This window comes from Passer montanus, unplaced genomic scaffold (genome assembly GCF_014805655.1).
Source record: "Passer montanus isolate IOZ18808 unplaced genomic scaffold, ASM1480565v1 scaffold32, whole genome shotgun sequence".
Classification (NCBI taxonomy): domain Eukaryota; kingdom Metazoa; phylum Chordata; class Aves; order Passeriformes; family Passeridae; genus Passer; species Passer montanus.
In genome coordinates, this window is record NW_024367930.1 from 4,522,244 (window position 1) to 4,546,741 (window position 24,498).

The 24,498-nt window shown below is 35.1% G+C and overlaps 1 protein-coding gene across 1 annotated transcript in view; it reads left to right on the forward strand.

Annotated features, from left to right (window-relative positions):
* The window catches only part of CNTNAP2 (contactin associated protein 2), a 1,016,974-nt gene that overhangs the window by 309,181 nt on the left and 683,295 nt on the right, over nt 1-24,498 (forward strand). The window contains exon 2 of the mRNA XM_039715193.1: nt 7,913-8,023. Within this exon, the coding sequence (XP_039571127.1) occupies nt 7,913-8,023 (111 nt within the window). The remainder of the gene's footprint in view (nt 1-7,912; nt 8,024-24,498) is intronic.

Sequence of the window (24,498 nt, forward strand, 5' to 3'; positions counted from 1 at the left end):
AACCAGCTGCCTAAGTAGTCTCACTGTAGGTAAGAAAGAACATACTTTTCTAAAATAATTTAAAAATGAATTTTACTAAATGATAAAATAATGCATTTAATTTTGATGTGCCTTTTTATTTCTAAAAAGAAAAATGTAAAATACTAAATTAAATATGCATTTTGGTAAATGAAGAATTTAAAACTATATTTTTCTGAAAAATTGAATTTGGCAAATTTTTGATAGTTTTCTATTTTTCCTTTGTGAGAAGTTGAAATTTTTATAAATTTTAATTTCAGGAGGCTGCTTTGTATACATTTATACTTACAATATTTCCATGCTGAATAACTTAATTTAAAAATAAATCCTAATATCTCTGGGTAAGTTGTAAGTCACAGTAATTACTGATGTCAGCTTTAACCCTTTACTCATTTTCAATGGTTAAAGACAGAAGCTTGGAGAGTACTATGGTTTATGTTATATACCATTTAATGACAGCATTGCATCCAGAAATGTCTCATAATAGTCCTATAGTACATTGCACATTAATACAATTCTTATGATATTTTCATTTCCAATATTTCCCAGGAATATAAAGAAATGTTTATTAAAAATTCCTCAAACCACGAAAGTTTTGTTACTTATTAATAGCCTGGGCCCTTATGATGGAATAGGGTAGTAGTATGTAGTAATCAAAATTTGTAGCCATATCTTTCAGATCAATAATTCATTGGCTACTCTAAAAACTGGTCAATTTTTCAGAAAAAATTTAGAAATTAGAAATGAAGTTCAGGTAAAAAGATACTTTGGAAGATCTTGTAAACTACTGTCTTTGGGCATCCACATGCACTTTTAGAAATGGCCCTGGTGAGGTATCCAGTATTGCCCAAAGATGAATTCCTGATTCAGACCCAGAACAAAGAAGCAGATCTCACTGCCTGTCCACTGCCCTGAGCAAAGTAAGCACCATAACAAAAAACATTAGCTGTGGCTTGTTCCTTTCCTTACAGAGCTCTAAAGAAAGACTTGAGATAAACCTCAAAACATATAACCTTAATGCTTAAGGTTTGTGTGAAGACCAACAAATTAATGTGATTTATGATTTACAAAGGGGGAAAAAGAGCTGCTACATTTTCTTCCTTTCCAGCAGCAGCTAACCTTTTGAGCAACAATGGATTACCTCTACTGATGGTATGCAGCTTGAAGTGGAATATGAAACATCCCAGGTGATCAATATGAGCTTCTCTAATCATTTAGATTACAGCTGAGCTCAAGCAATACTTGCAGAAAAGCTTCAGTGACACTTGGGCTCATTTGCTCATGAAGTTGAATGTGAGTTTGACTCCCTAACAGTCCATCAGGGGTGTTGTGTGAAATGTCACTCGTGGAGAGTCTGCCAGCTTCTGCAATATGGAAAATAGGTGGGACAGAAGAGGGTGAAACACTGAGCTTCTACTCTGGCAGCCATCATCCCTATTTACTGTCTATATAAAGAGGCCAAAGAAACTTGGGGAGGAGTAAACTTGGCTTGTTATCTTAGGAAAGAGAAAAAGAAAGTAGCAGTATGTAGTGGGTTTTCTTTAAACTGTATTCCAAGCCAAAAAAAAAACCCCACAATAAAACATGCAAAAGGCAGAAAGTTTTTTGTTTGAACAACCCCAAATGACTTGTACAGGCAAGTATTTGCTTTCCCCATAAGAGAAGGTTTTCTTTGATAAACTCTTCACTGGTTTCTTTCTGACTTAAGTACTTGAGAGCATGAGATATCCCTACCTGGCTTTTTGCAACAATTACCTGCATTCCTGTCACACATTATCTAAGTTTGGATAGAGGCATATTGTACTGGGCCGCAGGGTTGTGACACAGGGCAAAGGTTGAAATTAAACTTGTGCTCAATAACACCCACTTTTAAGTTTGCTTTTTAAAGAGGCTACCATTGATGATGAGCTGCTTTGAAGTACCTCCTGCTTTTTGGCTTGCATCACTTTAAAAGTTCATTTGAAACAGTGCATAAAATATTCTAGCAGCCTGTGCTTATTTATTCCTACTCTTTGGAGACACAGGCTTGTGAATTAAACTTGATATACTCTAGCATTCATTTTGGATTATAAAACCTACCTGTACTATATGGAAGGGGAGGCTGTCTCAGCATAATAACACACTGCAATCCAAACCAGCCTCATTAATATTCCTATTGCTTGTCATTGGAGATATGCCAGTTCCCATATGTACTTACCCACGTTTCAGAGTGCCCTTGCAATCTCATGACTGCTTTTCAGAAGTGCTTGGTGGCTTATTCTTCCTCCTCAGTACACTACAGCGAAATTATGTATTCAAATTGGAGAAGAAAAATGTGTTTAGGCTAACTAGCATTTAACACACAGTACAAATTAAACCCAGATGATATGATTCTCTCCCTTGCTCCCTAACATTTATCTTGGAATTCATATTTAAAGCAGGAGTCTTTTGCATTACAAGTAAAGATTGAAATTGTTTATAACAACTTTTCCCCACTACACTTGACAGGCATTCCTGTATAATTAATGAGTTGGATATACTGTTAATAGTTCAGATTTTGTGGTTTGTATTGTAAATTATCTGTTTGTCTTGTGTAAAATAAAGCTGATTACGACTTTTGGTTAGAGTCAGGGCTTTGGATATTTCTTGGCCATGATTTTTTTTCAGTGCTGATACAGAGTGAGTCATCTCTTTCATCTTCTGCTAGTGATTTATTTTGGTTATTTTTAATACAAACACAATATTGACATTGCAGTCATATACCTTTTTGAATCTAAGATGTTCAGCTTTTGAGTTCTTATTTTCTGACATACACATATGGAGGTTTTCTTAGTAAAGTTTTTGTTGGTGGCATGTTTATGTCTTAGATCTATCATTCAGCAAAATTTTTGTCCTAGATTACAATTTGATAGGAAATCTTGACTGAAGATTTTAAAACAGGAGTGGTAAATTGTAGATTTGATATTTATTTAAAGGTGTGTTCCTCAGTGCACACTGAACCATATGATGTGAAAGCCTTTCTTATTCAAAAGCATACTTAGTAAGTGACCATCACTTATTTCTGATGAGTTATGGTTATCAAATATTTTTCATTTTTAGATCCACTGTACACATCACAGCTGTCTTTTTACCTTGCTGACAGATTCTTTGCAAGAGCTTCTGGGAGACCTTCTGATGCAGGTCCAAATTATTCATAAAAACTACCTGTAACTATAAATGTATATTTTTCCATTTCTTAGTATTTTTAGGTAGTTTGTATGCATTCTAACCTACTACTAGATACAAATGTCAAGAAGACACAGATGAACTGCAGATTGTTTTTTTTCATCTTCTCAGACTACTTTGATAAGATATGTCAGCAACTTTACAGGTGACCTGTTTATTGATCAGGAAGCATTTGAACAGACTTCTGTGAAGTGAAGCATCAAGGTACTTTACTCTGCTTTGCCCATCAAAAATCATTGAAGTGACTGGTATAGTGAGGATAAACTTTAATAACCTATGGGGTTGATAAGAGAGTTTGTGTGTATATGGTCTACTTTGTGCTGCAGTCAACAGCTGTCCCTTCAAATAATGTGGCCCCTATTCCCCAAATAGTTCATAGACTAGTAAACTGGAATTAAAGCAATTGCAGGCAAAATAGGAGATGGGCCTTTTTTAGTTTCTCCAGCATGATGGGTATGATATAAAAATAAGCTATGAATGGACTGTAAAACAGGAAAGAATGGGCAGATACATTTTCTTTGTTTTGTTGAGTATGAACACCAGAAATATGAGGGGCTGCAGTTGTTAAAACAAGAGATCCATCTCATCTGCTATCTGGTTTCCAATAGCCAGGTGCCTGAGAAAACATGTAAGAACAGAGCAAGTGCACAGCACACTTTTGTTTCAATGATCTTTAGGTCTTGAGGAATTTGAAGACTGGGGATTGCAGATGTTTCACATTTGTGTTTAATGACATTAGGTGACCTTCATTCCATTGATCTAATTATTATAATCTTGAGAACACATGTTTTTAATGGACATATACCTGTTATTTCCTTCTGAATAGAGAAGCCAGAGTAGCAAATGTCATCATTCCTATGACAAAGTTATCAGTTCTCTTGATCTAAACAGAATAGAGTGAAGTGGAAGTGTCTTTTTCTTCAGAAAGTTAACATTTAAATGAGCTTAGGCTGCCTTGGCTGTTAATATATCACTGAGATAAATGGTATGGAGGAGAGTTTATTCCTCTGCTGCTGCGATGCTGGCAGGAGAGTGTGCTCTGTAATTGATTAACAGGGCACAGTGCATTGACTTATATAGGGAAGGCTATTATATCTCAGTAACAGGAAGGTATATATGATTCTGGTAAGTAAAAAATTGAATTCTGCAGGAAGTAACTAAAAATGCTGGAAGAACAAAAGGTTCCCAAGGTTTAGTTTGTTTTATTTTTTCTCTTAAATCTCTGGTATAACAGTATTTCATATTCTGGCAGAAGTTTAAATAATGCACTATATTTAGTGAAACTTTCATATAGGGCTAGTTATAATACTAGTTTATATAAGCAGTCCTTTAACTTTTATTCTGTTGGACCAAAGGCATGAGTTAATGATGACATGTAATAATTTTTTAAGTCTATTAATCTGAAATATAGTCTTTTCCTGTAATTCATACACATTTATGGTGAATTTTTCCTATTTTAAATCCTAAATGAGCAGGCAGATTGGGAGGTTTGTGTTTTTTAGAACGATGAGAAAGTGAGATTTTTTTTCTTATTATTTGGTGTGTCAAAATACACATAGGAGAAGATTACAGTTCTAAAAACCAATGAAGGCAAATGGTATCAACTCAGGGTTTTGTTAGAACAATGAGAAAGTGAGATTTTTTTTTAATTATTATTTGGTGTGTCAAAACAGACATAGGAGAGGATTACATTTCTAAAAACCAATGAAGGCAAATGGTATCAACTCAGGGTTTTTTCCTAGCCTCCATCACAGTATTGATGATTAAAATCAAATTAAGAAATCAGAAGGCCCAGATTAAATACTTCAGAAGTACACATACATCACATGAAGCATATTCATGACTGTCTGTAAAAATTGTGACCACAGTGGAAAATAGAGGAATGCCCCTTCTATTTTTTTTTTTACTAAGTCATGCTTCTCTGTCTTATTCTTTTGAATCCAAGAGTATGAGTTAGTGAAACAGAGATAAGGCAGACCTTTAATGGTTTAGAAACAAATAAATCTCTCATATTTTCTTTTATGCATCTTCAGTAGTAGCACAAATATAATAGTGGTCAAATTAAAAGGAGGGGATTTGCTCATTAGCTACTGGAACCAGTAAAAGATCTGAAGTTCTGATGAGCTTCCATTATTGGGTGAGGCTTTTTTTTATCTGTCATGTTTTTTCTGAACCCAGAAAAAATCTATGTCAAAAATCTATGTTTATTTCTGTTGCAGAAATGAAGAGTTTGGTCACATTTTTAAAATTACTTTTTAAAAGCTTTTTTATGTTTTAAGATAGATCTTTTATTTCATAATTTTTTAGACTATTGTAAGCAGTAGCCTCCCATTATATTAGTAATAAATCAAATTACATAAGTTGAGCACATTTTTTGTAACTAAGATTTTACCATTCTGATATTTTTCTAGGAAGATGCAGGTTTTTCCCCCCACCCTAGTTTGAGGCTATGGGTGCCAGAAAATTGTACAAACCTAACAATTTACTTTGCAAAATATATTTTAAAACCCTCAGGAAACAGAACAAAGGTACATGTTCAATCTTAGTTTTCATTACTGATGAGAACATTTTTTTTTTCCTTAAGGGTAAATATCATGTAATCTAAGCAAATGAATATGATATAAAAAGATTGTGTTATGTATTTTTAAAAACTTCTGATTGTGTGTTCTACTTTTAAATGTTTCATTCCGTTTTTACTTAGACAACAGGATTAATAGCAAATGCCTTCAAGTCTTTAGCTAGGTAGCACAGAAAAAGAAGTGGCAGCACAAGTAGTTTTCAAGCTGAAAAGCTACAATAATCTACAGAAAATAAACTGACTGATAAAGAAATGCTTGAGAAAAAACTTTATCAAGTAGTTCTGCATTATTTAATTATGGTGCTTAGGACAAAAGTTGGCAATTATGTCAGTCTGCTGCTCACTTTCTTAGCTCTAACCTTGTAGCACTTTGACTGAAATAAAAACAACCTGGCACCCAGAATGTGAAAACACAGGTGCGTGCAGAGGTGTGTGCAGCCCCAGTGTGCTTCTGCCGGGGTGTGGTGTGAGGAGCACCCAGCACAGGCTTCTGACCAAATGTGCTGCTCTGCTGCAGCCGGAGCAGAGGGAGGGGGGAAATTGATCTTTCTGCTTTGTGATATAAACATTAATGTTTGAAACCATTTGTCTTCCCTTGTCAAAATTACATCATTAAATACTGTGGTAGTGAACTTAAAAGTCATTGGAGTTATCCTTTAATTCAGTCCAAAGCAGCTGCCCTTTGCTCTTGCTTGTGCTTTTGTGGATTTTCTTTCCCTTAATGTTTGTTAAGTGAGAAATTTGTAAAGGACACTTATTTTCTTTGCTAAATGTCAAAATACTGATTCCTGAATGAATGTTCTTTTTATTTCTGTACTTCAACTTCTATTCCTGTGAAAGTAATTTTGGTTTTCACTACATAAGACTGTACATTTTAGGAAAATTTCATTATATATTACTTGATTCACTCAGAATCCTCTGTTTTTCCTCCTAAAGTTCTTTAGAAAGTAGGATTAATTTGGTCTCTATGTGTGATCCAGTCTGATCAAACTGCTGGTTTTTAATTGTACCAAAACTAGTTGTTGTGGCTGAGCATTAAATATGCTGCTTATGCATATTTAGACCTATTGTGGAACACCTATGGTGACCTAATGCATTCTAGATACATAAATTGAAGGTATTTCCACTTACAGCAGAGACTGTGCTGCAGTGCATGTGTTTAAAAGGATTAATTAGGCTTACTAGTGTTGACTAAAACCTTTTTTTAGTTTTACCGTGATATAAATGAGTAATTTAAGCTACATATTTCTCCCATTTGTTGAAATACCCACAAAAAACTTACAAAAGACAATACATTAATTAAGTATTTGAAAAATTCTAAGCCATTTCTCTTCATTCTAATTTATACAATACAAAAGAAGGAGATTTGATTTACAGTTTTTTCTTCATTAGGAAGGTTAAGATACTGATTCTGATTTTTTCCATTTTAGATGCTAATACCAAGTTAATCTTCTTTAGTGGGGTAAAATGGAAGTGAAGTACTCAACTGAATTATAGTGATTAGCTAGTATAGGTTCTTTCAGTGAATCTGTTGTATCTGATAATTCATAGGCATTTATTAATGTACCTTATTTTATTTATTTTTTTTAAATATCAGATTTATCAGCACTTCTATTATGGAAATGAAAATGTGTATCTTATTTACTTCTTAGAAAGCTGTCATGATAATACTTTTCTTTAACACTAGCATTAGCTTTTTGTGTCACCAAAAATATCCCAGATGTATCAGGGTAGGCTTTTTTGTTCAACTACTGTATCCCTAAGGGAGGGTGATGGCTCATGGTTAGATATTACCATTACCTTATTTTGTTAGTGGTTGAAGCCTTCATTTTCTCATGTCAGTGTGTGTATCTGTGGGTTTTTTTATATGTTTTCTTCTGGGTTTTGAGGTGAATTTTTGTTTGTTTTGTTGGTTTGTGGTTGTTTTGTTAGGGATTGTTTTGTTGAAAAGCTCTGGTGTAGAGCTTTGTTCATGTGGAATGTACATGCATTCCACATGAACAAAAATAACAAGGATTTGTTATTACCCAGAGGGAAAGTGAAGAGCACATTGTCACTTAATACATATGAATAATTGAGAGCATAAAGTGAATCTGTTTTCTTGTGTTTCAGAAAAGTGTGATGAACCTCTGGTCTCAGCATTACCCCATTCCTCCTTCAGCAGTTCATCATCCATGACAAGCAGCTATGTGCCAGGGTATGCCAAGTTAAACAAGCGAGGAGGTAAGGGACATTCTCAACCTTAATGTCTGGATATTTCAAAAAGTGATGAATTGTATTTTTAATGTGAAAATGTGTTTTATATGGAATACTATTGCTTATGCTTGTTTGAACGGACTGTTTTTATTAACTGAATTAATTTCTCTTTCTTGTAAGGGAGACTAATTTCACTGCAGGGAGAAGGGCACTACAAGTAATGTGTAGCAGCATGGGCCACATGCCTGCTGTCAATGCCTCATACAGTACAGCTGCATCATTGACTTCACATAAAAGGGTATACCTATCTGCATTGGGTACTTGCAAGGTTATGGCTGGAGCAAAAACAAACAGCTTTGGTGTGACTTGTTGATGTAACTTGTTCCCACCTCAGCAATGACTGCTGTCATTCAGGCTTTTTTCTATCACCACAGGGACTTTGGCTTTTGCATATATATCTGTAATGCAATGAGTGTCTGTAATACGCTCATTTTGTTCAGATGTAACAAAGCTGCCTCAGACTTAGTGGTTGGAAGAACAGGAGCATAAATTCGATGGCCTACCTGGATTAATGGAACTGAGGCACCATCCCCTCTTCACAAAGAGTGCTGGTAGTACTGCCAGCTCTGCCAGTTGTCTGGAGGTCATCATGTAGGAAGGGATGAGCTGGGTCTAATGTCAAGTCAGGAAGCATAATCTCTAAGTGAGGAAGGATATGGGGTGGGTTCAGGCATGGGTATTCCTTTGATGTGGCTCAGGTAGTACCTGGAGGCTGAAATGGGACCCCCAGGCTCACTGTCAGGGTGAGTGGGTTCTCCACTGGGTAATGCAATTATGGCCTGTTGGTACTCTCAGGCACTGTTCTTGGTTTATTGGTCTGCAACTTCTCTGCATATTTGTGTTTTACAGGTGTAGAATCCTTGTTCTTTGATCTCTTTATTTCCTTCTTTGTTTTGTTTGTTTGATTTGTTTGTTTTCCTTTACTCTCTAAAATCACCTTTAGCCAGGCCCTGGAGTTACTTTCTTTTAATGACTAGTAATTGATGTAGTGAGTTATTTATAGTCCTGCTTCCTCTGATGTCAGCCTGTGCCTCTATATTTAATACTTCTGCTGTCATCCCATGGTTGTGGTCCTCTACTCTCCATGTTTATAAAATACCAGTTTATTCTCTGCAGAATAGGTATGATAGGTACAGAAATATATCAAAATTGTTATACTGGTAAACCCTAGCCCATGCAATCGCACAGCTACATTAAATGTAAAACAGATCAGGTTATGATACTGGTTGTTAAAAAATTGCTGTTTCAAGAGAGCTAAACAGAAGCCAAAGACTTGCTTAGAGAAAATACGACTGATGAGCTCCAGTGCTAGATGCAGATCTGATGCAAAGCCTGTGGCCAGACAGGCACATTGGCAATTTCTTTGGTTTTAGGCCTGCAGACCAGCAGATAACACGGTTTGTTGCTTCTGAATGAGAATAGATGTTGTTTTATGCTGGTCGCAGGCTTTTATTTCAGTGCTGCATGTATTTTGTTACATGCCTTTTGCAGTTCTCAGGATTTCTGTGGCAGTGTGTTTGGATGTGTGTTTTGCTAGGCTGTCAGGTCCCTTCAGTTATATCTTTAAATATTAATCAGATTAAAGGAATCGTGCTTCAGTTCTAAAACACTGCTCACTGTTTAGCTTGAATTCTGTTGTATTACTCTAGTTATATCCATTAAAAGTTCTAAGTTTTAAAAAAGGCCATTAGAACCACTTTAATAAAATACAACTGATCATCAGCTTTGCTGGGAAGATCTTCCATTGTTTTTAGAAGAGTATTTATCCTTTTAGTTTACAAGACTACTTATTCTTTTCTAAGTGAAAGGCAGATTGACATTTGGAATTTAATTTTTTCTTTTAATTATATTTACTTTTCCCTTTCTTGCCCTTATAATCACTACGGGGCAGTTTCTTTTATGATGTTTCTTTACCGATCTGGATCAGTGTTGTCATTAATCAAACGCCGGCTTTGTTTCCTCATTGGAAATTTAGTTGCACCTCTTTGCTAAATACCAGTTTTATCTCTTTGTTTAAATAGCAACTTTGTTAGATTGTTATTATCCCTGTCTTAGTATCTATGAAGCATAGCACAAATACTTTTTAAAACTGGGGCTCTATGTACATGAACAAATATCTTTTTTCTAACTAGTGGCAGTAAAAGTACTGCAGAATTCAGGAGTATGTTTATCACAGGAACTTGTCTATCTGTGTTTATGCTTCTGCAAGTGATGGAAAATAGCTCAGTTTTAATACTGAGCTATCTTACAACTTCATGGAATTACAGATATTGCTAATCAAACCAGTAATAAGTGAATCCAATTTTTTTCTCTCCAAGGAGTCATTATCAGCTAATAGATTCCCAAATCAAATGTGCTATTTAAACCACACTGTGCTCAAGTCATTAAATGGAAAGAACTCCCCCTCCTCTAGCCCCAGACCCTTTGAATTAAAAAAATGCACATTTGAAAATGTTACTCTCCAACCCAATTATCTTTCTTTCCTATTTTCATGGCACTTCACTCTAGACTGGCAAAACAGTTTATTTGAATAGATAGTATATTTTTTTTCCGTTGATTAAGGCAGTGATTCCCTGAACAGCCAGATCATGTTATTGAGGAGGTTGGAGATGTCACTATAGTTGTTGTAGTTTTCTGCTATAAACGTTGCATTGGAAAGATGCATGCCAAAAAAATTTAATATTTTCAGCAATTTTTAGGAGGCTTCAAAAGCAGAAATATCCATGAATTTACTCTAATGTTTGATAACACTTCATTTACAAATCCTATAACGAGTGATTTAAGCAAGTAGAATTAAGTCTTTGTGGAATGGCATTGATCTGGAAACTGCCAGAGTGTATATGTAGGGTGGGTTTCTGTGTCAGTTTGTGAAAATATTTTGAATTTTCCACATCCACCTACTTACCCCTATAAGTCTTCAAAAACTTATAAGTTAGTATGTATACTTATTTCAAAGGAAATGCAGATTTGATGGACAGAAATTTGATTAGAAACATTAACCTTTCCAAATCAATTTACTTTGTGGTCTTTTGCATTGCTGCTTTTTTCCTGTTCTGAACCTTATTTCTTGTTAAACAAGGAGAAGTATCCTGTGTTTTTTTAAGGTGTGTGTGGGGCAGGGGTGGAAAAGGTTATTTTTCATTATAGGAAAAAATGCTGATTGTAGAAACAAATATTTAGTAGCTACCTACAGGCCTGTCAGTGTCTTGCAAATTTGTACCCATACATATTAAATTTTTCATGTTTCCACAATTTCCAAGTCAGTGAGTAAGAATCTTTGATTTATATAATCATTACAACTGTGAATCTATATTTCCTTTATCACAAAGAGCCAAAAAACTGGGGGAGCAATGCAAGTCTGAATTTTATACCAGCTCTCTCATTCAAGGACCCCCAAAGTCTTTCTCATGGGGTCCTCTCCTTCTTCTGCTTTCTTGAGCACTTTTAATCATAACAACGGATAAAAGCAGCCAAAATACTTTTATTTTGTTAGCATAGGAAGAAGTAGGGAAAATGTAGACAAATTTGTTGCTTTTCTTTGGAAGCAACTATACTACTACTAGATATACTACCACTTATCAACAGATTTAACTAGAGTTAATGCTGGATGAAACAAGTGCTACTATTCCCATCAGGCCTGCTATGGCAAGGGGGTGATGATCCTTTGAAATTCAGCCGTGACAAAACTTCTGTGGAGAGAGAAAGATGCAATGAATTTCATAGTGAATGTAGTTTTGGCAAGAGTATGGTGGCTCCTGAATTGTGTTAAAGGCTTATAAGCTAAGACTTGTACCTAAAAATTTAAACAGTACTGTATTAGCAACTGTTCAGACAAAGCTGGATGTATAGTTTCTATAAAATTATCCTTTTGGTAGTAAGATAATATTTCATTTTACATAACTTAATCTTAGTGCTCTACTGTATCATAGTGTTAGCATTTTTTTCATTTTCATTTTAAAGTTATCTGTGTGCTATTTAGTGCTAGTATAACAAAGGTATAGATTATTTTTGAAATGTCTGTAACTTATGCAAGGGGAAAAACCACCACAGAAGAGGAGAAATGTTCATGGATTTTCTTTTTTTTGGGTCTGTTACTATCACTTATATATATATATATATATATATATATATATATATGCAAACATTGTGAAATATTTCAATGCTATAAAATCATAAAACCTTTTGGTTTGGATGGATTTCTTAAGAAAAATAGTTTTGAGTTGTCTGTCAGTTATTAGCTCAGATTCTCCTGCTGTGTAAACCAAACAATTCCAAGTATATTAAATGATCCTGTGTACAATTTGGAGAATATGGGGATATGTTATCTTTGAAAAAAATTAATTCCACTTTCTAAGACCACTGATACTGGAGTAAACCTAAGTGGCATATAAATATATGCAATTAAATCATTGACAAATCAAATTTTAACTAGAATCTAGTTAGTAGACTCTGTAAAAAGAGATTACAGGTCCTTCCATTTTTGTCATACTTCTTCTCCCACAAAAGTCTGTATTGATGGCAGCTTAGTAGCTATAGTGGCATCAGAGAAAAGGAAAGCTTTCAATAAATTCATTCTAAAGCTTTTTAAAATCCATCCTCAGTAACTTTTTCATGTTATCTCAAGGTGAAAAGGTCTAACATCTTATGACCTGCCATCAATAGGATCAATGGACTGCATCACATCATGAGAAGGATTCTTAGCACATGTTTGATATAATGTATTATCAATCTTCCTTTTAATGGTTCCCAAGCTATTGGACCCTATACTTCTCACTAGTATGAGAATTAATGCTGCCTATCATCCATCTCATACCATTTTAATTCAGGGAAGAAATTCTACATTATTTCAACATAATGTAATGTTATATAATATAATTGGAAGCTGCTTGAAACTGAGTAGAGTCTCAGAACTTCAGAACTAATCCCAGCAGACAGTAAAAGTATGAAGGTCATAATGAATTTCTGGATATGTGGAAATTATCTTTTGCACAGTGGAATAAAAAAGAGGAAATTTGGTACCCAGGGGTTCTGTTTTAAGTCCAGTATTAGCAGGGAATCTGATGCTACCAATGAAATTGATAATGTAGCATGAAAGGAAGTATCTGTAGAGCAGTTGATGTTCCAAAAGCAGTCCTTCTAGCACCACTGTGTAACTTGCATCTAAGCTTTCAGGTTACCTTTAATCAGTGTGCTGACCTTGTGCTATTACCAGAGTTATTAACGTGACTATAAAACATGCATCAGAAATTTTAAGTGTTGGCATAGGTATAATTGTGACAGGATGGGGGTTTTTTTTGTTTGTTTTTGTCTGGTTTTTTTTCCTCAATGGAGTCTTAAATTTTGCCTTCTGTATGGAAGATGCAAGAATTTATCTATAATGGAATATGTTGCTTTTATTCCCCAGATCATTTCCAGTAAGTCAATCAGATCTGCGACAATGGTTCTAAAAAAAATTTTAAATGCTTGTTAGATCCTTGCCTTTGAAGGATTCCAGGGACACGTAGCCTAGGCTCTTTTTACCTTCACATTTAAAGTCTCCAATACTATAATGAATATCACTACTTCTCCAATTGCTTTTTACTATTGTATAAAGGAATATGAGAAGGATTTTTTTATAGTTTTCCTTTCATCAAAGTGAATGTGGAAGGGGCAGTTAACATCAGCTTGAATTGTGTGAGCAGTCTGGGCTTGTGCCTTCACAGGATGTGCCAGGAGTTTAGTTTGGATACGAGTCTTAAAGGAGGAGGTGCTCCCTCTGAGCTAACATCTGTCCAAATGAACAGTAGATCAGCACCTTAAATACTGCAATATCCTTGTGTTATCAACAACAACTTTAAGCTGACTGAGAACACCTGTACACAACACAACTCATTGTATTTTGACTAAAACCCTCTTAGAAAAAAGTTATGGAGTTGCCAGTGGTTTGGAAGTTCACTATCCAGGTTAGAACATAGATTGTCTTTTGTAAGTAGACAAGATCCTGAGAGTAATGAACAGAGTAGCATAAGAGAAATGGTAAAATCATGAGAGTAGTATTATCCACTTAGCTTTTGTATGTCTGTAAGAGAGCTCTTGCTGAGCTAAATCGCTAAAATATGGTTGCCTTTTAAAAAGTAAATGAACTGCAGTTCTCTTTCTGTAAATATGTGCTTTAGAGAAACACAAGTTTTACAGTCCACTTCAGTATCTCATGAACAGTGTAGATCAAACTAGGTTTTCAGAAGTCAGGACAAATTGATAGCCCTTATTTATTAAATAATTTATTATCCATTTAAAAATATGGAAAGTTACTTATGGTTGAAAAAGATAAGCCTCTAATAGTTCACTTATAAATAGACCCCAAAACACATGTTTGTCTGTGACATAGCATTATTTTTGTTTCACACAGTATAAGCAATATTTCTGGAATGCTTTAGAGAGAATACAAGCAACTGATGTTTTTCGCTGGGGGAGTTCTCTGTGTTGTTTGAGGGTTTTTTGGTATTGTTTTTGTTTGTGTTTTTAAATTTTTTAAAATTCATTTCAAAACATAATTCCTTTAGGAGCTCTGTTACCTGTGAGAATAAATGAAAATCTTTTCCTTTTATTAGTAACATGTCCTTTTGGTATTACTCAAAATAAATTTTTTGTGTGGCATTAACTTCCATCTCTGAGTTGGTTTTTTTTTGTTTTTCTTTTAAAATTGATAAAGAATTTGAGTTCAGCTCATTTTTGCATCAATAAAAAAGATAACAAATTTCCTCTGTCTTTATTTGCTTCACATCCTATCATATAATGAGTTTTGTTTATTCTTCACCTTCAAAATAAATAGTTATGCATCCCACTTTGATTTGTAAGGTAACCCACAACCCACCTCAGTTCCACAAACACTTATATCTCCCTTTTGAAGGAAACTGTGATTGCCACCTGGTTGAGGTCAGAAGTTGTTTTCTGTGCTTTAACAATCTGGCCTAATGAAATATTTTTCATAAATACCTATTATATGTAGAAGGAGTTCTCAGAAAAAGACAAATAAAAATATTTTCACTAGCTCATTCCTCTGAAAAAAAACATTAAAACATTCATTGCAACAGGATAGTGAATTTTGCGAAGGTGCAGGAAAAAGAAACGTCACAAAGAGGAAAGAAAAGTGCCAATGTATATCCAGGATGGACTAATGCATTGAAAAAAAAGTTTAGAAGGAAAGTCATCATCCTTTTCATTCCAAACCCAATCCAAGAAACAAAATCTGTAGAGAGTGAAGCTCAAGTAATTGCATTAAAGAAGGCATCATTAGCTTATGTTAATTTACCATAGCCTGATGAATACAGAAAGCATGACTGTTTTTTCCAGTTCATAACTAATTTGTTAATTAAAGTGTTCAGAATACCTAATTGGCTTATTTCATACATGTGTAGATGGAGAGGAGGAAAAAAAAATAACTCTGTGCTCTCCAACTTTATATTTTTTTCTTACAGCAATCATTTGCAGAGGCAGCAGTTTCAAGCCCAGCTAGAGACATAAGGCAAATGGGCAGCTTTCTTGGGCAACAGGGATGGGGACAGCAGATCACCCTGGCTTTATTGAGCAGCTAGCTTTTTCCAGGAAAAAATCAGCTTATTTCATTAATTGTTTCTGATGCTAATGGGCAGCTGGGTTTGGCAGAAAGGTGGTTGTGCTGGTGGCAGAGAGGAGGCAGCTTCAGAGAGCCAGACTGAATCTATATATCACAAACACACTTTTTGCATATCCTTAGGGTGCCAGTGCTACTCTTTCTATTTATCCCCAGAGTAGCCAAATTCTGAACTTTCAACTCCTTTGAGAGTTTAATTTGACAGTTTCTCAAACAGCATTGGTACATTAAGTAAATACTTAAGAAACCTCTTTTGGTGCTCTTACTGGCTTCGTCTTGAAAATACAGACCTGATTAGCTCTCCTGCTCTGCACAGAATACTGCCATGGTTTAAGCCAAACTGAAAAAGAGGTTTTGGGGAGACCCTATAGCAACCTTCCAGCACCTGAAGGGAGCCTACAAGAAAGGCAGAGAGGGACTTTTTACAAGAGCACATAATGACAGTCTCTAAAATGAAAGAAAGATGTTTGTATTGCATATTAAGGAAAAATTCTTTACTGTGAAGGTGGTGAGGGAATGGAACAGGTTGACCAAAGAAGTTGCAAATGCCCCATCCCTGGAAGTGTGTAAGGCCAGGTTGGATGGAGCACTGAGCAGTGAAAGGTGTTCCTGAACATGACAGGAAACTTGGGAACTCTATGATCTTTAAGATCATTTCCAATCAAAACTATTTTATGATTCTATATATGTTGACTTAATATAAGTGGAGATTTGTCTGAAAAATGCATGATAATGGCATATTAAAGTTCAGCTAGATGCCCCTTGAAACCAATACCTCACAAGGGACTTGTCTACAACAGAGTTGGCACACAGACAAGCAAGTTGGAAAACTTCATATTCCTCAGACACTAGAGCTACTTTGCTTGCATAGAACAGTGGGAACATGAAGGATTAAAAAACCCCAAAAACTCAATATAGGAAAACTTGGCCAACCTCTTTTGACAGGTGAGGTATACTTAAAAGCAGCAGAGACTGAGAGTTTAGATATTCTAGACTTGGTTTTATCTGCATATACTTCAGACTTATAAGCAGACCTGTGTGAGTACAGAGCTCTGGAATTAAGGCAAAGATGTGTAGTGAGTGTACAGGAGATGCACTGTCAGCTTTTCCCAAGGTCAGTGTCTCCTGCCAGATGCTATGAGTGTTTCACCCTCTCCTGCAAACAAAGCACAGGTTTTCCTTACACAGATGGGTGTAGTGCAACTGATAGATTGCTGCTTTGAGCTTTTGAGCCAGAGCATTGCCTTTCCCAAATAAGTCATAAACAAGCATAAATGCTGGTAGAAATGGGAGCTATTTGGCTACCATTATAACCTCCCACTGCAGTTATATGCTGAAAGAGAGAAAAGAAATAATGTGATAAAATGAGCCTATTTGTTGCAGGATGGGAGAGTGCAGCTATTATTCATGTTTCAGTTTTCACAATGAGATTATTCACAAGAAAATCTGAGCTACACAGTTAGAGACAGAATATTAATACTTGTTTTTCTGTATACAAGTTACTACAAAAGTCACAAAAAATATCTCTGGATCTGGAAGAGTCTGACTTAGCATCCAGTCTCATGTCTGGATTTGCTGGTGGTTTCTCTTTGTTTTCTCTCACTTATATTTGTATCAGCATAACTAAACCATTTCTTAATTACAACAACAGTTAGTTATAGTCACCTGACAATTACAAAATCAGCTAGGTTGGAAAAGTCCTTTGATGCCATCAAGTCCAACCTATGACCCAATGCTACCTTGTCAATGAGAGCATGGCACTAAGTGCCGCATCCAGTCTTAAACACCACACAGACATAGATATAGCTATAGATAAAATAAAGTTATACTTTCTGTGTTCTCTGCATAAAGATTTGTTGTGCTGGAGTTCACTTAAAGACCAAGAAATGCTCAGAAAAAAAATGTTAATAGCAATTTATCCCTTTTCTCCTGCTGTCTGCACTGATTTTTGTCTTCTGAAATGATCAATTTTTGGCTCTGGTATATAGCTCACATAGGAAAATATTGTTCTATATTGAACATCTTTGGGAGTTTGTCAGCCAGCTAAGAAACAAATTAATATCAACAATGAACTAATTTCTTTCAGAGCCCTAAACTTCTCTGACTGCTTCTAGGACAGATTTTTATTTCTTTTAGGGCAGACTTATGTTCTTTATTACAAAATTTGTTTGAATGGTCAATTTTCCAAGTGACTCAATGTTAGATAAATTGTCTCTGCTGTGAATCATGGGTCTGTATAATGTGATAAGCAATGGGGAAAAAGAATTAAAAGATAGCTTGCTTGAAATCTGCTTTTTGAAAAGTTGTCTTTTAGATGTCTTTGCTTTTGAGTATTGACTACCATCAAATTCAGCATTCCTGCTGGGCTTTTAGAAACTCAGCTCCCAGCGAGCTAATTTTGCTTTAGTTAAGGAAGTTGTCAGAAATTATTTGATTTTTGTAAGGATCAAAGGGTCCTCTGGTATTTAAAAATAGGCACTTGATCATGTTTATAATTGCATAATATTTATAGATCAGGAATAAATTATCGTATAGTTATCCCTGTCTTCCTTTTTTTTTTGCTAGTATAGACTGGATGATATTACAATGACTCAGTTTTGAAGGAACAATCAGGTGACATTGAGTAATGTTATAAAAAGATAAGTAAACAAGATTATTACTTAGTGAAATAGGACAGTGTGCTTTGGCTGAGATGGAAAGCTTAGATATTGCACAGTGCTGTACTGAAACAACTTCAGCTGACATTCTGTAGAATGTAGAACATGTTAGAAACTGGATTTTTCCTTTAATAAACAAGCCAAAATATTTAATAAATACAGTGGGAGATGGTACTTGAACTGCTTTGCTTTCTTCAGTATCAAGAAGTTGTCTCCTTTCTATGGTAGTGAATAAAATCCCCAACAACAGCCAGTGCTGGAATATTTGATTTGCTGACTTTAGAAGCTAGTCAGCAACATCCCCCATAACATATTTTTAATACATTGAGGTGATTGTTTCTTATACATATAAGTTTCCAGGTGGGATTTTTTTTTTTTTTCAAGGAGGGGGAGATGTTCTTTCTTTTATAATTGTAATTAACTAGTTTCTAAATTGGGCCAAAGTGGTGCTCAGCTATCAAGAAGAAAAAGTTGAATGCTAAGTTTAAAAAACATGAGGTTTTGAGAGATCAGAGAAGCTGTTAATTATGAGTCTAATAATTATGAACAACCTCTAAAAGTTTCTTTAATAAACATCTAGTTTCTAGACAAAACCGAATTCTGCATATTATGCATGGAATATATTATGTTAAGCATAGTGGTGATAATGCTTTATCTTTTTCCGTATCTTGAAACAGCAAATAATGTATAATTCAGCCAAGGTAGTAACCAGCACATTGACCAGCAATGGCTGTTCAGTGATTCATGTCCAAAATCACCTGGAAAGAAGTTCCATACCTGGAGATCAAAGCAGAGAAACCAAAAACTGGGTAGCATTTGGTAAAAAATATTTTTAAACATTTTAGTTCTCAGGTTTCCACTAGATTTTAATTAAGGAACTGTATTGAGCCATTCACAAGGAATGTGTTCTCTACAGTTGGAGCAGAGGCTGGAGCACCTTGCTTATAAATAGGTGGCAATGGGCACCCTTTGAGAAAAAGCTGCTAGTTTACCAGCTCACTAGGTGTGATATGGCAATTCCTGTGCTCTTATCTTGTTCCTTTACAGCTAGTCCCTCCATGAGGCTGGAGTCACAATGACAGGGTTTTCTGGAGAAATCTACAGGCTTATCCAATTTTATGGATGATTGCAACACTTTCAGCCTCTCAGACTCATCTACAAAGGCAAGGAAGTTTAAAAGACATGGGGAAGTTGATGGCAAATAAGAAAAAAGGCAGGAGAGACCCCAAATAAATTGATTTAACCTATTGGCATAGGTCCAGAGCTTATTGAAAAATAAGAATTGGGATTGTGAAGCAAAAAGTACAAACAAATTCTTAAGATATCAGAGATAAGAAAATGACAAAATAAGGCTTTGGTTTGGCAAGAACATTGGGTATTATCAGAATCATTAAGCCATATAGTTTCTAGTCACCTGAAAAGAGCTGTCCCCCTTTCTCTCCATCTTCTATTCCCTGAAAAGAGGAGTTTTTTTTTTTTTATTTTAAGGCCTTTGTCAATGACAAGATTTTCTTTTTCTTGTTTGGAAGGTTGCCACGTTTTTTAGCTAGAGCATAACAGCAAAAATAGATTGTCTCCATAGTCTAACATGCCTCATGAAACACAGCTGTAAGCTTAGCTATAGAAGTGCTTACAACCATTTCAGAGACATACCGTATATCATATTACAAGCAAGTAAATTGAAGGCTGTAATCATGGCTTTTATCTTACAAATTTGCCCTAAGAACTTTAAAGAGGTCTGAATATTAGAGCTAAGGAATAGGATGTTGCTGAACAAAGTAATAAAAAGCATTGTGAGATTTCAGCCTTCTGCCAAGGTCCTAGAATGTATATAGAGAAATTAATTTAATTATGTACTTAATTATCTATAACAGCTAAAATCTGACTGGTTTATTTCCAAAATTTTCAATTAAATATAGGCATTATTTTTTCATAACACTGGAAGCTCATTGTTAGTATTTTGCAGAAAGCCTTTGCCCAGCAGAGGTGGTATTCTGCTTTCTCCATGTGTATCAGACAAATGCTGATAATTAATTCCATTTTATAATACAGAAACCTGCACAACCCATAATAGTGTCCCAAAAGATGCTGAGAGCATAATTTAAAATATAATGTTGATAATGGAAATATAGGCTGCTTTTAAACTATGATTTTAAACTATCAACAGTACCAACCAAAGAAAATATTTTCGAATGCCTTGAATGTGGAGTCTATAAAAGATTTAATTCAAATAATTATGCTTAGATTTGGTTTTGATGTTGATTAGCAGTAGTAATAGTAAGTATTGACAGAGTTTTAAATAATTGGTATATGCAACTTTCTGACAAAATTATATTAAAATATACTCCTGCTTCCTACTCTACACAAAGGAAAACTAAAGACTTTAAGGATTAAAAAATTGTAAGTGTTCTGGCAAATTGAATAAGAATGAGATAAACTGTACACAGATATATGAAATTGGAAAGAGGCAAAAGATAGATTTGTAAATGTATGTTAGAAAACTGAGCCTTTGAATTTTGTTAATTTTCCATACAAGTCTAGCTAAAACAGAAATTCCTTTGTGTTCTCAGTGTTAATGGAGAGAGTGTCAGCCTTTTTTCTTTATAATTTACATGGAAAACATAAGGTAGGAATAACGTGCATTTAGATCTGTTCGAACAAAGCTACATTCCTATACAGTGGCTACAGAGCTAATTCAGAAAACTGCTCTCAACAAATTAGGACACTCTTTAAAGTGTAGCTGTCACAGCACTGGTTGAAATTGAAAGGATAGGTTGCACTGCAGATAGTGCTAGTGAAGGAAGATTATGCAAAAAACAGGATCATTTGTGTTTGTTCCTAAAGGGACCCTCAGGCCAGAGAGTTCGTAAATGTCTTTCCTGGATTTTATTAAGCTAATGTACCATGTCTGCATTTGATTTCTTTTTGTTCCCAGAGGGATTATATTGTTCTTTTTAACTATGTTTGCTTGAAAGTATATAATGTGCTTCTACAATGTAGAGTTGAGCATCTGAGCATCAAATTTCCTTTGCCAGATAGATAGATAAAGCTGCAAAATTAAGTTCACCAATTTATCTAAGAATTCCTTTGAAAGAAGAGCTCATGCCAAATAAAAGAGGTAAACTCCAAATGATAAAGCTAACCTTTTATAACAATTATCTCCCTATAAAAAGAAGGATTTTTTCATTAAATATTTTGGTCTTCATTAATGATTTGACCCAGCCAATTAAAATCCCTGGAACTGTCCAGTAATTCAGTTTAATAGCAAAATAAAGTTTGGATATGGGTGGGGATGGGGAAGGTGTATAAAGACACTTGTACTTTATAGATAAAAAAACAAAATCCCTTCTCTGGATGAGATCAAGGACTTCCACTTTCTCACAAAGCTTGTTCCCATGGAAAAGATTCTTTCACAAGTGAGAAGACTTTAGCAGCTTGTATGCATTAGATGCTGGGTGGTAATTTAACTTCACCAAAAAGACATGTTTGATCTATTGCAACACTGGTACCTTCTGGGTCCGAGCCATTTCCATGACTTCAAATTACATCAACAATTACTCATGGCTAATGGAAAGTGACATCACATCATAAAGAGAGAGATCACCAAGAAAAGTTTTAAAAGGTTGTAATGCATTAAAAACAGCTGATGGCTGTGGCAGAAGCATTGTTAAGTTTGTGACTGTGTTGTGATCACCAGCCTGATTAAAAAATGTTTAAAAAAAATTGTTGTGTTTTTGGAATTCTGGAATGTACATAGAAATTGTGCAGATGCTCGATTCCTGAGGCTTGTCACTTCAGAAACTCAGCTTTAGTGTTGAAGAAACTTGTCACAGCAGATCTGGCATGATAGAGTGCAACACAATATGTTCTGAGTTGCATGTAATCCTTCAGCAGATGAGTGTAGCTCCAGGGATGTTGACATGACACAAGCTACTGTTTTAGATCATTTTCCATGGTGTGTGACAATGCTATCCTTAAATATGAATTTGTCAGGCAAAGTTGTACAAAGCAGGAGAAAACTGGTGGCAACTAAAACTATTTCGGTTACTGTGGATTCAAGGAGTTTTATAATAAGAGCTAGGAATGTTAAAATGTTGGCTGTGACCCAAACATGTATTGTGCCAGGAGAGATGTAACTGAGGACTTCAAGTCTGTAAAATAAAGATGGATAGAAACCTTAGACCCTGAGGAAAGTTGTGCTCAGAATCCTTCACATTGTTTTGCTGATTAAGAATCAAGTATGGTTTTTTTTTTTCTTCTGGGTCTTTGATGAAGACTATTAAATCACATTTATCTTGGCTTTCAGATTTTTAAGTGAACTTGTAAACCCCACACCTGATCTTGCATGTTGGTGATCTCATTGTCTGGTTCAACAAGATGCACTTGTGTCTCCTCTAAGGTCATTGTGCAGGTATTGACAGTACTCAATACAATGAGCTGTAAGCACAATATTCAGAATTTTAGACCTTGTAGCAGAATATTGATAAAGATAGCAAAACAGTGTTCCATCTGTTATAGGGCAAACTGAACCAGCTCTTATTTTTGTGACTGTAGTACTTATGCACTTCTGCAAGCAAATGACAGCCAAAGGAAGATGACCTATTTTCTAGTCCCATTTGGGACATGATGGGACATTTTCTGGTCCCATCAGTGACTTCATTGTTTAACTATTGGTAAATGTTTTGTGATAAACTTTGCTTTTAATATATTAGAATTTTTCATCTTCAAATCCATAATTTCCTTTACATCACAAGAGTTTGAAAACAAATTTTCTAATTTTCTGGTTTTGTGCCCATTTCTACTTCTTCTTCCAGAAAGAATTAAAGAAATTCACTGTATGTCTCTCAGTCTCCAGGAGCTAAGGGGGTTTTTGTGTATTTTGGGGGGTTTTATGGGGAAACCCTATTATTTCTCAAAAGTATCTATTCTGAAAAAAAAGTGGAGATTATTGGCCATGAGACATCAGGCAGAAAAATATGAAAATTGAAGAAGTCTGCTTCTATGGCAGTAAGATTTCCCAACATAAAAAAATTTTAGAGAAATATTATATAAAGTGATATAAATAATTATATAATATTATAAATAGAATGATATTATTATATAATATAATAAATATATAAAAATTATATATATTATATAAAGTGAGGTCAATTTGATATGGAAAATCAATTATTCTGATGTAGATAATAGTTACTAGTGATGATTATGCAATACAGAGCATTTTTTTTAAATAAAAAATAAAAAAAGCAAGTGTTGCCATGATATTTTCTGGAAAATCCTTTTGCCAGGATTTTCTCCTGAGAAACTGAGGAGTCTCAGGAAAGAAATGTAAATAATAACTATATGCAGCTGTGGAATGCAACAGGTGCAGCTTCAGTTGGTCCATGTGGATTGTTTTCACTTGATGACCAATCACAGCCACCTGTGCTGAGGCAGTGAGCAGTCACAAGATTTTGTTATTCATTCCTCACTTTTTCTATCTAGCCTTCTGATGGGTCCTTTCTCTCTATTCTTTTTAGTATAGTTTTAGTATAGCATTTCGATATAATATAATGTCATGATATAATAAATCAGTCTTCTGAAACATGGAGTCAATATTCTTGTCTTCACTCATCCTGGGACCCTCAGACACAACCACAAGCAAGTGTGCAAAATCATGAGAATTTATTATTGAGTTGTTTTTTAGAGCAGAAATATTACCTAACTTGGCAAATTTAGCACAGAATTCAGGAAAGATTTGAGCCCCTGTAGATTAGAGGTTCTTATTTAAGGAGAATAGGAAAGCTTTTAGGGACTATGTCCTTTCCTTTATGATCTTAATGATGTGAACTACCTTAACCTGTGCAAGACAGTTGCATCATACAATATTTCCTCATCTCATCTCTTTTCAAGGCTGAACAAGGCTTGGTCATTCAGTCTCTTCTCACAGGATGAATGCTCTAGTTCCCTCCCTTTTTGGTCTCCTCCACTGAGTTTAGGGTAGCACAGGAAAATTACAACCCCCACTTGAATGGGATAGTGGTCTCTGGGGTTGGAAAACAAAAGCTGCAAAAACAAGAGACATCAGGAGGAGAAAAACAGAGCAAAGAGATAACTCTTGAGTGATGCACACAAATACACACAGACTGGGCAAGTACAGCTGGGCCTGTCGTTGAGACGTGTGTCAGGGTCCA